Below are 15,057 nucleotides of genomic sequence, written 5' to 3'. Positions count from 1 at the left end.
TGCTTGTCAAATAATATATGATGAACTGTCATGATCGGCTCTCGAAAGCTCTGTACTAACGATCCAAAAATCGTATGATCTGGTCAAAAACTGTATTTTTCGTCCAATTTTCTAAACGTGTGTACGGGCCATTAGCTTGCCATTTGCCATTGGGGCTTTTGTTGTGCATAGCATGGTATACAATGTCTTTTATATCATCTAAATAAATGCCGATGTCATAATTTACATAGTGCTGTATATATCAGTGCCAAAATTTGTTTGGTATGCATACAAAGCCAGCAACCACCATTCCTGTGATAGATATTGTATGAGTTCTGCTAATTAAAAGCTCTGCTCTGCAGGTGGCTATATAATAAATAACACTTTCATGAATGCTGGCCTTTAGATTCCCATAGACATGGCCAGGGGACTCCCATCTTCTGTTGGTGCATTTCACTACTTTAAATAGTCTCTTCTGAACTTTTCTTAGGAGAAAGATCATTAACTAAGTTGGGAAACTTTGTCAGAAAGTCGATTGTTTTCACAGTAGGAATGCTTGTGTGGAACGAATTTTCCTTATGCCGCGTACACACGATCAGTCAAACCGATGGACCGTTTTCATCGGACCAAACCGATCGTGTGTAGGCCCCATCGGTTATTTATCCATAGGTTAAAAAAATCAATCTTGTTTTAATTTTAACTGATGGATACCTAACCGATAGAAAAAAAACAATCGTTTGTAGGCACGTCCATCGGTTAAAAATCCACGCATGCTCAGACTAAATTAGGGGACGGGAGCGCTCGTTCTGGTAGAATTAGCGTTCGTTATAGAGATAGCACATTCATCACGCTGTAACAGACAGAAAAGCGCGATTCGTCTTTTACTAACACAAAATCAGCTAAAACAGCCCCAAGGGTGGCGCCATTGGATTTGAACTTCCTCTTACGTGGTTCACGTGACAGCGTTCTGACACAATCGTTATTTTAACCGATGGTGTGTAGGCACGGATTGACCGATCGTGTGTACAGGGCATTACACCTTTGAGGCAACCAATGCGAAAATAATCTGCCAACCTAAAAATGGCACAATCAATCTGTAAACAAAAGGTTTGAGGCAAGCAGATTTTTGGGTAAGAAAAATTGGATTTTGATGTTCTCTGACTATACCAGCTTACATATAGCTACTAACTCATACATGGGTCAATATATGGATATCTAATTGGATAGAAAGAGTGGGCATTTAAGAACTGATTGATGCATGTTGGTCTCAAACAATCACTAGCATACTAACATACAATAGCCCTTTGGTTGGCTGTTAAACATACTTATTCTTTTTAGGCCTGGACATCACTGTGGCTGCCCAATTGTATTGAACTGGGTCACCTACTGCCAACAATGAAGAGAAAATAAATTTGTAGGGGTATTTCTGGCTGTTCTTATAATAAATACTGAAATAAGTGACATAAGCTGCAACAATGGTGATAAAGTTTGTACAGAGATATCGCTGGACATCCGTTTTACCAAGAGGGACTGTTCATAGTGTTCCAATGTGTGCAGGGGCACATGATGTCCTATCAGCAGTACGGGTAGCCCATCTTGTAGTAGCAGACCGTTTTGAAGAGGTGGCAGTAACAGATTGCGCAGGGCTCACAACAAGGCGGTGCCGGAGGTTTGCAGCTGGACTGAAGAGGTACGCAGTTTGGCGATGGGGGTGGACGAATTTTCTTTTTAGGAATGGCTTTCCGCTGAAAGGCAAGTAATATTTTTAACATTAAAACAGATTCTAACCATTAAAGTATAACTTTAGGCAAACTTTTTTTTCCTGACAGCTTCATGTGAGCCTACCACTGGGGCTAGCCCAGCCCATACCCTAGAGTTGCCACCTCATCGCTTTAAAACTGAACACATTAATTACACAGGTTCTGAGACTAATTTATTGCACATAAGACACTAAGTGAGATTAATTACCGTATTTATTGGGGTATAGCGCGCTCCCGCGTATAGCGCGCACCCCTAAAGTGGACCCGGAATTCCTGTGGAAAAAAGATTTGTGTACTTACAGTTTTGGTGTCTTGCGCGGCGTCCATCGGCGGCCTCGTCGGGTCCGGCGTCCGTCTGTGGCTTCGGGTGTCCTCTTCGTCGAGTCCGGCGTCCTTCTGCGGCGTCCTCCCCGCTCGTTTCCCGCTTTCCCGCGCCGAGTTTGAATACTGAGCCGACATATACCGAGCGCAGTACACTCGTGTATAGTCGGGCAGGCTCGGCTTCTCTCGCACTGACGTCCTGTACGTCCAGGATGTCAGCGTGAGAGGAGCAGAGTCTGCCGGACTATACACGAGTGTACTGCGCTCGGTATATGTCGGCGCAGTATTCATACTCGGCTCGGGAAAGCTGGTATCGGCGTATATCACGCACCCACGATTTTGCCCTGATTTTCAGGGCAAAAAAGTGCGCGGTATACGCCGATAAATACGGTACCACCTTTATCAGCAACAGAACCTGTTATTAATATGTGTTCAGTTTTAAAGGGATGAGGTGTCAACCCTACCATACCACCACCAGCAGGACCTGACTCTATATCCCAGACCAGCAAGAAGCATCTCTACCCCCTGCATGGCCACCTGTAGAGTCTCACCAGAGATAATTTGCAAGGCGGCAACGTGGTCATCCATACACATCTTTATTTCTTATTATTGCATAGATCCGTCATTATTGACCACTGTTAATTTTGGCAAAACAGTTATCGCTTCAGTCAGAGGTTATAATTAACCTTATTTTTCTTCCTGCATTATCCTACCCTGTTTAACTAATTAGTTCCCAGTGGAAGTTTGACATGAAGCTGTCTGGGAAACGGAAAATTGAATCGCAAATACTGCAATTTTTGTTTCCTGATAAACTCCATATCAGCACAAACTGCCACCCAGGTGCGGAAACCTAGCTACATAATGCCAGCCTGGATATGGGAGTCAAATGTATGATTTAGGTACTGCAGGTGGGGGTATGGGTGGGACATACCACAGTGGTAGGTTCACATGGAGCTCGTCAGGAAAGGAAAATTGTGGTAAGTATTCACAGAAGAAGTACGCCGGAGTATCTACTGATACTCCGGCGTACTTTCAAATTTGCCGCGTCGTATCTTTAGTTTGAATCCTCAAACCAAGATACGACGGCTTTTGGCTTCGATCCGACAGGCGTACGGCTTCGTACGCCTTCGGATCGTAGGTGTAATACTTCGGCGCCCGCTGGGTGGAGTTTGCGTCGTTTTCGGGTATGCTAATTAGCTTTTTCCGGCGATTCACGAAGGTACGCGCGGCCGTCGCATTCTCTTACGTCGTCGCTAGTCGGCTTTTCCCGGCGTATAGTTAAAGCTGCTGTTTGGTGGCGTATAGATAGACTTGCCATGTTAAAGTATGGCAGTCATTCCCGAATTGAATTTTTAATTATTTTTTTTGCGTAAGTCGTCCGTGAATAGGAAAGGACGTAACTCACGTCGACGTTGAAAAAATTACGTCGGTGTGACGTAATTTCGCGCAAAGCACGGCAGGAAATTTCAAAACGGAGCATGCGCAGTAGGTTCGGTGCGGGAACGCGCCTAATTTAAATGATCCACGCCCCCTACCCGGATCATTTAAATTAGGCGGGCTTGCGCCGGAGGGATTTACGCTACGCCGCCGCAACTTTACAGGCAAGTGCTTTGTGAATCAAGCACTTGCCCGTAAAACTTGCGGCGGTGTAACGTAAATGCGATACGCTACCCTGCCGCAAATGTACATGAATCTGGCCCTTGATATTCAATTTTCCACTTTAATTTTGGGTAGAGTGAGAACTGTTTAAAACTCCTGTCTTTTTTTTTTCTTCTTTTTGCTATCTATGTTCCATTGGGGAGAGTTCTCCTAATTTTATAAATTAATTTTATAAATTATTATTACTAGTCAACCAACATTCAAATTCTTCTATAGCCTATGGGTTGAGCATTTGACCGGAAATGTACGTTTGCGGCGTCGTACAGTTTAGCTGCTTATCAAATCTTCTTAGAACTTTAGACAGACACCATGGGGTAGATTCACGTACGGGCGCCTAAAATTAGGACGGCCTAGCCTACTTTTTTTAGGCTACACCGCCTTAAATTATTTAGGTTAAAAGTGATTCTCAAACCACTTACCTTCAAATTTTAGGCGGCGTAGCCTAAAACGAGCGGGCGTAAGCGCGCCTAATTCAAATGACTGGGAGGGGGCGTGTATTATTGAAATGAGGCTTGACCTCACGTTTTTTGACGTTTTTTACACTGCGCATGTGCCGGGCGACTACATTTCCCAGTGCGCATTGCGGCTAAGTAGGCCATACGGGCCTATTGATTTCGACGCGTACGTAAACGACGTAAATCCTGATTCGCGGACGACTTGCGCAAACAACGTAAAAAATTCGAACCTCGCAGCGGGAACGGCGGCCATACTTATCATTGTTATTCCACCTCATAGGTGGAATAACTTTAGGCGGCCTATCGCGTACGGAAACAACGTAACTCGACGGTATAGGCCCGGCGTACACTCGTAAATCGTCGGGAATCGGCGTAGTCCCTCATTTACATAATCTAGGCCGGCCGCAATGGCAGCGCCATCTAGCGGGCAAAAGAAACATTGCAGCCTAAGATAGAATGGCGCAAGCCAGCCTATCTTAGGTATGTTTAAGTGTATCTCTGTTAGATAATGCACTTAAACATAGGCCGGCTTAGATTCAGAGTTAGGTCGGCTTATCTGTAGATAAGCCGGCCTAACTCTTTGTGAATCTACCTACATAAGCCTTCAATGACAGATTTGACATTTGCATGTTTTTCGCTACTTCGTCGAATCTTCTTCGTTCATGACGAATAGTCTACCCCAACACTGTCTCTATAATGTCGAATCTTTCCTCTCTATGTAGAATATTCTTGGACTAATCGAGTTAAAGTTTGGCACATTCGACCGCAGGTTCGATAGACACAGATTGCTATTGTCAGCGTCATGTCGAATCTCCTATCAATATCGAACTGTTGTAGCAACGAAAACCAAAATAAAGCATTTTTTTATGTCGGATCTTTCGGATTTCGTTTGTTAAATTGATAACGACAATACCCAAAATTTGGACGAAAATGCATTCGGACGAAAACGAATGCACATCTCTAATAGAAACCTCTGTATAAAGTAATAAAAGCAAGGGTCTTAAGATGTACAGTATCTGAACCCAAAAGCAAAAATGTAGTGCACTGCAGCTTAGATATGATGGCTGTATTAATTTTCTTGATTCATTTTTTTTCCCACCTGCTAAACTATCCAGAAAGTCTGTTATCTTTAAACTTTTTTCAACAGACCAAGCTGTCCAGCAAAAGTGGCTGTTAGATGAATAGAGACAAACCATTTAACACTGTCAGTGGTGCTTATAGTGGTCAGTTTTTTTTTTGTTTGTATAACATTTTTGTCCCAAAAGGAAAAAAAGTCTTATGCCGCATACGCACGACCATTTTTCGGGTTGTAAAAAATGTTTTTTTTTAATGTCATTAAAAACGACCGTGTGTAGGCTCCAGAGCATTTTTCACAATGTAAAAAATGGGCATTAAAAATTTAGAACATGCTCAAATTTTCCACGTAGTTTTTAACGTTGTTGTTTTTAACGTCGTAAAAAATGGTCGTGTGTGGGCTTTAACGACGTGAAAAAAACTTGCATGTTTAGAAGCAAGTTATGAGACGGGAGCGCTCGTTGTGGTAAAACTACCGTTCATAATGGAGTAAGCACATTCATCACGCTGTAACAGACTGAAAAGCGCAAATCGTCTTTTGATAACACAAAATCAGCTAAAGCAGCCCAAAGGGTGCCGCCATCCGCATGAAACTTCCCCTTTATAGTGACGTTGTACGTGTTGTACATCACCGTGCTTTGCTAGAGCATTTTTCTTTCACGATCGTGTGTAGGCAAGGCCATTTTAATGATCGGGTTGAAAAAAACATTGTTTTTTCTAGACCCTTAAAAACGTCATTTTTTACAACCCGAAAAACGGTTGTGTGTACGTGCCATTAGACCAAGTTCACATATGTGTGGCTGCGGTTTGCAGTCTGGGGTCCGATGTGTTTCTGTTCACCAGTTCAGGTGCAAATTTTTGCCTGTATTCTCACCGGAACTGAACCCAAAAATGCACAGGACCCTTTTTTGAAACCGCACCGCGGCTTCATTGAGAACCAGTCACATTCACATGTCATGCCAATTGAATGTCGTTTAAAATGCCTCCATTTCGCATATATGTGAACTCAGCCTTATGCCGCGTACACACAATCGTTTTTCGGCATGAAAAAAAACGACGTTTTTAAAAACGTCATTTAAAATGATCGTGTGTGGGCTTCACATCGTTTTTCGGCTTCATTTTTCGGGTTGTAAAAAATGATCGTGTGTGGGCAAAAACAAGGTTTTAAACATGCACATGCCAAGAAGCAAGTTATGAGACGGGAGCGCTCGTTCTGGTAAAACTACCGTTCATAATGGAGTAAGCACAATCATCACGCTGTAACAGACAAAAAAGCGTGAATCGTCTTTTACTAACAAGGAAACAGCTAAAAGCAGCCCAAAGGCGAATAGAACTTCCCCTTTAAAGTGCCGCCGTACGTGTTGTACGTCACAGCGCTTTGTTCATCATTTTTTTAAAACGATGGTGTGTGGGCAAGATCGTTTTTAATGATGAAGTTGGAAAAACGTAGTTTTTTGGACATGCTGAAAAACATCGTTTTTTTTCATGCCGAAAAACGATCGTGTGTACGCAGCATTAGAGTTTGGCTTAAATGTAGTAGTCAAAACCATTTAAATCTGCTAGTGCATCTACTACCCCCTCCCCAGATTGACAATGCTACCGTCCAATGATGTCCCTGTTACCCCTCCAAGTGTGTTTTGGTTGAATCACTAGGTAAAGATAATAGGAATAAAATCCTAAAAAAAAATTAAGAAAATAATGCAGCCACCACATCTAAGGATTAGTAAGTTGAAATAAAATATGATATTTTATTTTTGGGTTTGGATACATTTTAAGCCATTTATTGCATACCACTATACACATATACCAATTTATAACTTGAATTACAAATTATAAACAAAAACAAAAAAAATACAAAAATTGAATCTAGAAAGAAAAATTATATAAAAAAATCTAAAATTCTGAAAAAACAAAAACACAAAATGCAGCATATAAAAAAAAAACTAACCCGTAAAGTTCAGCTATTACACAACAAGCATTATATTTATATCCATCAATTTTCACATGCAGGGTTACAATTACATGGAAGAATCCTAATTTGTCTGGAAGATTCCAGATATTGTGCAATTTAGATGTCTAAAGGTCTTCATAAACAAAAATAGATGAACACCAGTCCTCCTCTATCTGTTGATTTGATTTGACGCATTTTATAACTGCATCTGTTATCATTTTCAAATCCCGGCATGTAGTATGTTTTCTTCAAATATTCAATAAATAACAAACTCAGGAAAGCACATTTATAATCACTTATATGGAGTGATTGCTCTTTATCTGTTATATGTCACTGTGGGGTTTGTTTACTAAAACTGGAGTGTGGATAATCTAGTGCAGCTCTACAAAGAAACCAATCAGCTTTCAGGGTTGTTATTTATTTGACCAAAGCTTAAGACACCTTTCACATTGGGCAGAATCTGTTTGAAAGACTCCGCTTACTCAGTGCGGTCAATCCGCTAATCCCCACTGAACAGGCAGATGACAGGTCCGTCTCCACTCAATGCGCTGAGACTAAAGAGTCCCGTTCTCCTCTATGGGGAGATCAGATCAAAATGGACTGCCTGTCAGTTTTTATCCGATCCGCCAGACGGATGGAAAATAGGACCACCATCTGTCTGGATTTGGTGGACAGGATCGGGTCGGATAGCAGCGGGTGTCACCGTACATGTCACGACTGAGATCCGCTGCCCCATAGGGGTGAATGAAGCATCCGATCAGGTCCGAAGCTGAAGTTAGAAGCTGATTGGCTACCATGCACAGCTGTACCAGATTTCGCACTCTCCAATTTTAGTAAACCACCCCATGTACGGTATATCATAGTTAAAAAAAAGGATGTGTTGCCTTTATTTGCCTTTATGCATTCAATTAGCAATATACTGTATACAGTTTACACCAGAATTTATGATTTCTTAGCCATTTTTTAAAGAATATGAATGATAACACAAAAACTTTTCTTTTATTCATGGTTAGTGTTTGGCTGAAGCCATTTATTATCAATCAACTGTGTTTTCTCTTTTTAAATTATAATGGCAACAGAAACATCCAAATGACCCTGATCAAAAGTTTACATACCCCATTTTTTAATACCGTGTATTGCCCCCTTTAACATCAATGACAGCTTAAAGTCTTTTGTGGTATTTGTGGATGAGGCTTTTTATCTTCTCAGATGGTAAAGCTGCCCATTCCTCTTGGCAAAAAGCCTCCAGTTCCTGTAAATTCTTGGGCTGTCTTGTATGAACGGCACGTCTGAGATCTCCCCAGAGTGGCTCAATGATATTGAGGTCAGGAGACTGAGATGACCCCTCCAGAACCTTCACTTTATTCTGCTTTAGCCAATGACAGGTCAACTTGGCCTTGTGTTTTGTATCATTGTCATGTTGGAATGTCCAAGTACATCCCATGCACAGCTTCCTGGCTGATAAATGCAAATGTTCCTCCATTATTTTTTGAGAACATACTGCATTAATCTTGCCATCAATTTTGACCAAATTTCCTGTGCCTTTGTAGCTCACACATCTAGGACATATGGATGCAATCTTATTTTTTTATTTCAAATAAATAAACACATCATACTTACCTGTAATGGTTTTGCACAGAGCATCCACAATTCTCCTCTCCTCGGGTCCCCCGCCGCCACTCTGGGCTCCTCCCCCTTGACCAGTACCCCCAATAGAAAACCGCATCCTACAGGGGCACTGGTGTGTGCTCGCTCCCGAGGTAAGCTCTATGAATTCAAAAGGCATATCTATGAAACATTGGGGAGAAACACCTCCCTGTACCTGTCAAGCCAGCTCACAATCCGACCCATGGTCTGGGGCTCTCAGCGATGCCGCTCCAACTCTGATCCCAGATCCTACTGCAGCCGCGGAATCCCACCTACACAGGTTGCATGGTGCGGGTCAGAGCATCAGTGGAGAGTTTCTGGCTCCACCCCAACCCTGCTGGCTGGGGAATATCCACAGCGCTGGCTCCTGTGTCCCTGGTTGCTCCACAGTGCCATCAGGGAGCGGGGCACCAATTTTTGAGTAGCAGAGGTCCAAGGGGCAGCTGCTTTGGGTGCCACAACAATGGTTGGGACAGTTGCCCTTCTCTTGCTCCGCGTTAAAGAGGGTCCTGCATAAAACCTTTACTGTGGGGGCTGAACACAGTGGTGGGAGAGAAGAAGTAAAGTAAAAATAAAATCATATTGCCTTTACCTTCAAAAAATATATACATGTAGGAGAGGGCTATCTGTTGTGTGGGCAAAGCACAGATTCACTTTAAAATCACATTAAAATCGCACTACTTGTGTGACCTAATTGCACATCTGGAAAGGTGTCCAGACTAAATCTACAAAATGAATCAGCATCATGGCCTTTTGCTCTCTGTTTTTTAGGCTCTGCCATGTTATAATATTTAGGGACAGATTTAATTTAAAACCTATTAATTCCATCAGTTATAGAAATCTATTAAGAAAGAGAGTAATTTTATGGAACTTCTGGACGTGTCAAACAATTACCTTGGCCAGTTTATTTCTTTCTGCATCCACCCTGCTCACTCTTCGGGATGTCTTTGTTAAATCTATAAGATAGGAAGAAAGAGATAACTAATAAGTTGGCCAAAGAAGTACCTTATCTTTTTACATACAGTAGTAGCCCTGCATGCTCACATTATACATGTGTATGTAAGCATGCATCTGGCAAACACTTCTAAATCTACTATGGATTTCTTTAGGACAGTAGTATATTAGCCCAAAAATAATCTAAAAAGACCCATAGACTGTTCTTCTGAGACCCATTTGCTGATGGAGTCCAATGAGGCTGAACATATCTTTATATTGCTTCACCTTAAAGTTTGTTTTCCTAATAAATGATTTTACATTGTGTGTGTAGCCAAGTATTGAAATACAGACAAAGATGTTGCTCTGAAATTAATTTGTCTTCATGCCCCTTCTGCTGAGTTGTTAATGCTGCTGCACCATTCTCCTCTGGCCAGCAGGGGGAGAGCCAAGTTACCTCAATCCTATAGACTTTAATGCAGAATGCCTGAAATTCTGGGAGATTTAGTTCAAGGCTGCCATTTAATTAACCGCATCCGTACCAGCCACCGCAGTTATACTGCGGCAGGCTGGCTCCCCTGTGCGAGCCATTGTAGCTGTACGTCGGCTCTTTAAGACGCCTCCGGCGGCGTCCACCCGAAGCGTGTGCCCAGAGCCGATGCAAGTGCCCGGCGGTCGCGATAAACCGCCGGGCACCCGCAATTGCTCATTACAGAACGAGAACAGGCATGTGTGTTTGTAAACACAAAAATCCCGGTTCTCTCAGGGGCGAGGAGACTGATCGTGTGTTCATACAATCAATCTCTTCCCCTAGTCAGTCCCATCCCCCTACAGTTAGAACACACATTAGGGAACACCGTTAACCCATTGATCACCCCTTAGTGTTAACCCCTTCCCTGCCAGTGACATTTTTACAGTAATCAGTGCATTTTTTTATAGCACTGATCACTGTATAAATGGCAATGATCCCACAAATGTGTCAAACGTGTTCGATGTGTCCGCCACAATGTCGCAGTCTCGATAAAGTATCGCAGGTCGCCGTTATTACTAGTAAAAAAATAAATAAAAATGCCATAAAACTACCCCCTATTTTGTAGACGCTATAACTTTTGCGCAAAACCAATCAATATATGCTTTTTGCTTTTTTTTTTACCAAAAAAAATGTAGAAGATTAGATATCGGCCTAAACTGAGGACATTTTTTTTTTAAATGGGATATTTTTTATAACAAAAAGTAAAAGATATTGTGTTTTTTTTTTTAAAGTGTCACTCATCTTCTGTTTATAGTGCAAAAAATAAAAACCGCAGAGGTGATCAAATACCACCAAAAAAAAGCTCTATTTGTGGGAAAAAAGGGTGTCACTTTTGTTTGGGTACAGCATCGCATGACCGTGCAATTGTCAGTTAAAGCGATGCAGTGCCGTATCACAAAAAATGGCCTGGTCATTCAGCAGCCAAATCTTCTGGGGCTGAAGTGGTTAAACGCCTTAGTAAACTATAAAATGACCTGCTTGGCTGGAGGCGCTTGGAGGGCTTTATATTCTTTGCACAGGAAAAGCCAGCTATCTTGGAACTATGGGATCTGCGCATTCCAGACCTGATGGAGTGAGCCACTCAGGAGAGCTTGGGAGTAGGCCTAAAAATTGCAGGAGCTGAAATTGCTACTTGTTCGATTCGCATAGTGAGGCTGCTGCCGAGAGACCAGTGCATCTGGCAAACCAGCTGAACTGTTAATCGCCAAGAGGCAAGCACATATGCCAGACCAGCTGAACTGTCGGTCAAGTCACTGCCACATTGGGACCAGCTCAAGAGGGCACCAGTTCTATCATTACACTTTACAGTCTCGACGAGGAGTTGATGAGCAGGCCAATGGCCCATCTGTATAACTGATAGTACTCAGACCAATGAGGGCAGGAGTTAGCATTCCCCTCATATACAGTTATCTCAATTTATGTTCCAACCACTTGAGTTTACATCACATTATTGTAAGCTCAGGGTGCAGTTATACTACAGCTTTGCTGCGCACCCTTGGGCTCATGAAAGTTCTGCCTTGTCTTGTTTAAGTTGCATCTTTTACTGCCTGCAGAATATAAAGAATGGGCTAGATTCAGGTAGGGCGGCGCATTGTTACGGCGGCGTAGCGTATAGTATTTATGCTACGCCGCTGTAAATCAGAGAGGCAAGTGCTGTATTCACAAAGCACTTGCCTTCTAAGTTACGGCGGCGTATCGTAAATGGGGCCAGCGTAAGCGCGCCTAATTCAAATGAGTATGAGGGGGCGTGTTTTATGTAAATAGGTGGTGACCCGACGTGATTGACGTTTTTTACGAACGGCGCATGCGCCGTCCGTGTACATATCCCAGTGTGCATTGCTCCAAAGTACGCCGCAAGGACGTATTGGTTTTGACGTGAACGTAAATTACGTCCAGCCCTATTCACGAACGACTTACGCAAACGATGTAAAAAATTAAAAATTTGATGCGGGAACGACATACTAAACATTGCGTGCGCCTCATAGAAGCAGGAGCAACGTTACTCCGGGAAAGCCTTACGCAAACAACGTAAAACAATTCCGCACGTACGTTTGTGAATCGGCGTATCTAGGTCATTTGCATATTCTACGCCGAAAACAACGGAAGCGCCACCTAGCGGCCAGCGTAAGTATGCACCCTAAGATACGATGGTGTAAGAGACTTACGTCAGTCGGATCTTAGCCTATTTCCGGCGTATCTTGCTTTCTGAATACAGAAAGAAGATACGCCGGCGCAGCTTTGAATTTACGCGGCGTATCTATAGATACGCCGGCGTAATTCAATGCTGAATCTAGCCCAATATCTTTAGTGCACCAACAGTAATCTAATGGCCCCAACAATAGCACATTTGGACACATGGGTAGTATAGCTTCAATGTTATTAAATAAGATCTGTTCACTGCCTGTTGGGTACTATGAGTGACACAGCTACCGTTTATGCTGATTTGGGGCCATTACACCATTTATGTCTCACCCTCTTTTGTTAACTACTCAGTGTGCTGGATTGTGTAACCCATAATAGTTGCTGGTTTACATTTGCCTTATCAACCACCTTTCTAAATAGTAATATACAAGTTTACTTTTACCCATAGTCTTGGTGTTTCACTCAACGCAGCCTTAGTACTGAGTGCTATAGAATTTGTTTGTGTTGCTAGCTCCATTTCTCAATTAATCTGATGTTGCAGAAGGGATGAGGCCTCTGACAGATGGTTATTAGCGCTGCACTTTTTGTTTTTTGTTTACACTTGACTTTGTTTGTTTGTGTGCTGGCTGCTGTATGGTTCATTTTCTCTAGTTAGCGCAGTTTTTTCCCCACAATCTCTGACAGATCGTGCCAAAAAACAGAAGACCGATTTTTACCAGAGGCTCCATCAGGGGTGTCAATTTTTCAGTGTTCAATATTTTATTATCTGTGCTTTGGTTACCTGGAAAATAGATTCAAAGACCTGAATAATACTCCCCCCTCCACCCCCCACAGGGTTTCTTCTGGTGGTGTGGAGATAGTGGGGAGTAAGTTAGGATCTTGTTTCCAGAGCACATGGAAATGGTAAGTGGTGAGGCTTTCTGAGGATAAGCTACATGTTAGTTGTGAAATAAAATAATAAATCACTGTGGAAAAGTTACTGCTCAGACAGCTTCACAGCAAAAAGTCTAAATTGCTCCCCTACGATGTCTCTCTCCAAATATCTTGGCTCCTTCCAAAATGCTATTTGCCTAATTCAGATGAAAATCCAGTATAATGGTGCTTGGAACCCACTGTGAACACATAAAGTACATACTGGGCTCACTGCTAGAGTTAGCTAAAGACTCTTTTTACGATTAGAATTGAAAACTGGATACAGATGGTGGTGAGTTAACAAGGCGCATGACCCAGTATTTTATATGTGAGGGCTGTTGTGCTCAACTGCTAACTAAAGAATATTATACCAGTTCTGATGAGGTTTTATGTAAAAAAAAATACTGTAAATTAAGAATGCTTTCAGAAACAGGAGTGTTAATAGTTTATTTGTATGTTTTAACAATAAATAGAAGAGATACAAATCAAATCAGTTATTGGCGTGACTACCCTTCCTTCGCCATCAAATCAGCATCAATTCTTCTAGGTACACTTGCACAGTTTTTGAAGGAACTTGGCAGGTAGGTTATTCCAAACATCTTGGATAACTAACCACAAATCTTCTGTGGATGTAGAATGCCTCTAATCATTCTGTCACTTCATGTTATCCCAGGCAGACTTGATAATGTTGAGATCAGGGCTCTGTGGGGGCCAAACCATCACTTCCAGGACTCCTCGGGCCAAATCCTCAGCCAGCGGGCGTAACGTAATTTTTACCATTTAAGTTACACTGGCGGAAAATTTCTACCTAAGTGCCCGATCCACAAAGCACTTACCTAGAAATTTTCGGCCGTGTAACTTAAATGTCTCCGGCGCAAGGCGGTCCTCTTCTGCAGGGGGCGATGACAATTTAAATGAGGCGCGCTCCCGCGCCGGCCATACTGCGCATGCTCGTGACGTCATTTTCCCGACGGGCAGCGCGCGAAATTACGTTACGCCGGGCTTTGTGGATTGCGACGGGACAATAAAGTTGCGTCGGGTAAAAAAAAAGTTACGCGCCGAAAAATAAAATTCAAAATTTAAAATAAATTGCGGCGATCGAAAAAAAGGTCTGTTTTTACAAGGTGTAAACAGTTTACACCTTGTAAAAGTAGCCCTAATTTTACGTATGCAAACGTAAACCTACGCAGAAAAAACAAAGCTGAAAAGCTTTGTGGATCTCCGTAAGTCCTCATTTGCATACGCAAAGCGGTATTTCAATGCGAAATGCCCCCAGCGGCGGATGCGGTACTGCATCCTAAGATCTGACAGTGTAAGTGTCTTACAGATGTCAGATCTTCTGCCTATCTTTGGAAAACTGCTTTTGAGGATCAGTTCCAAAGATAGGCACAGGGATATGCAGGCTGAACAGCAGTTCCGCCTGCGTATCCCTTTTGAGGATTTGGCCCCTTGTTCTTATTTATACTGAATATAGGGCCAGATTCACAAAAGGGATACGACGGCGTATCTCCTGATACGCCGTCGTATCCCTGTTTCTATCTATGCGACTGATTCATAGAATCAGCTACGCATAGATATCCCTAAGATCCGACAGGTGTAATAGTTTTACACTGTCGGATCTTAGGATGCAGTACAGCGGCCGCCGCTGGGGGGAGTTTGCGTCGTAAACCAGCGTTGGGTATGCAAATTAGG

General features: G+C 42.6%; 1 protein-coding gene across 2 annotated transcripts in view; it reads right to left on the bottom strand.

The window, feature by feature from the left end:
- Positions 1-988: 988 nt before the first annotated feature.
- Positions 989-15,057, bottom strand: part of LOC120918686 (agouti-signaling protein-like) — a 70,683-nt gene continuing 56,614 nt past the window's right edge. For both annotated transcript variants that reach the window (XM_040330377.1, XM_040330378.1), the window contains exons 3-4: positions 9,741-9,802; positions 989-1,724 (exon numbers count right to left, since the gene is read on the bottom strand). In XM_040330377.1, the coding sequence (XP_040186311.1) occupies positions 1,554-1,724; positions 9,741-9,802 (233 nt within the window). In that variant the 3' untranslated portion in view covers positions 989-1,553. The remainder of the gene's footprint in view (positions 1,725-9,740; positions 9,803-15,057) is intronic.

The sequence above is a fragment of the Rana temporaria genome, chromosome 12 (genome assembly GCF_905171775.1).
Source record: "Rana temporaria chromosome 12, aRanTem1.1, whole genome shotgun sequence".
Lineage (NCBI taxonomy): Eukaryota > Metazoa > Chordata > Amphibia > Anura > Ranidae > Rana > Rana temporaria.
This window is presented reverse-complemented; position numbering and strand designations above follow the sequence as displayed.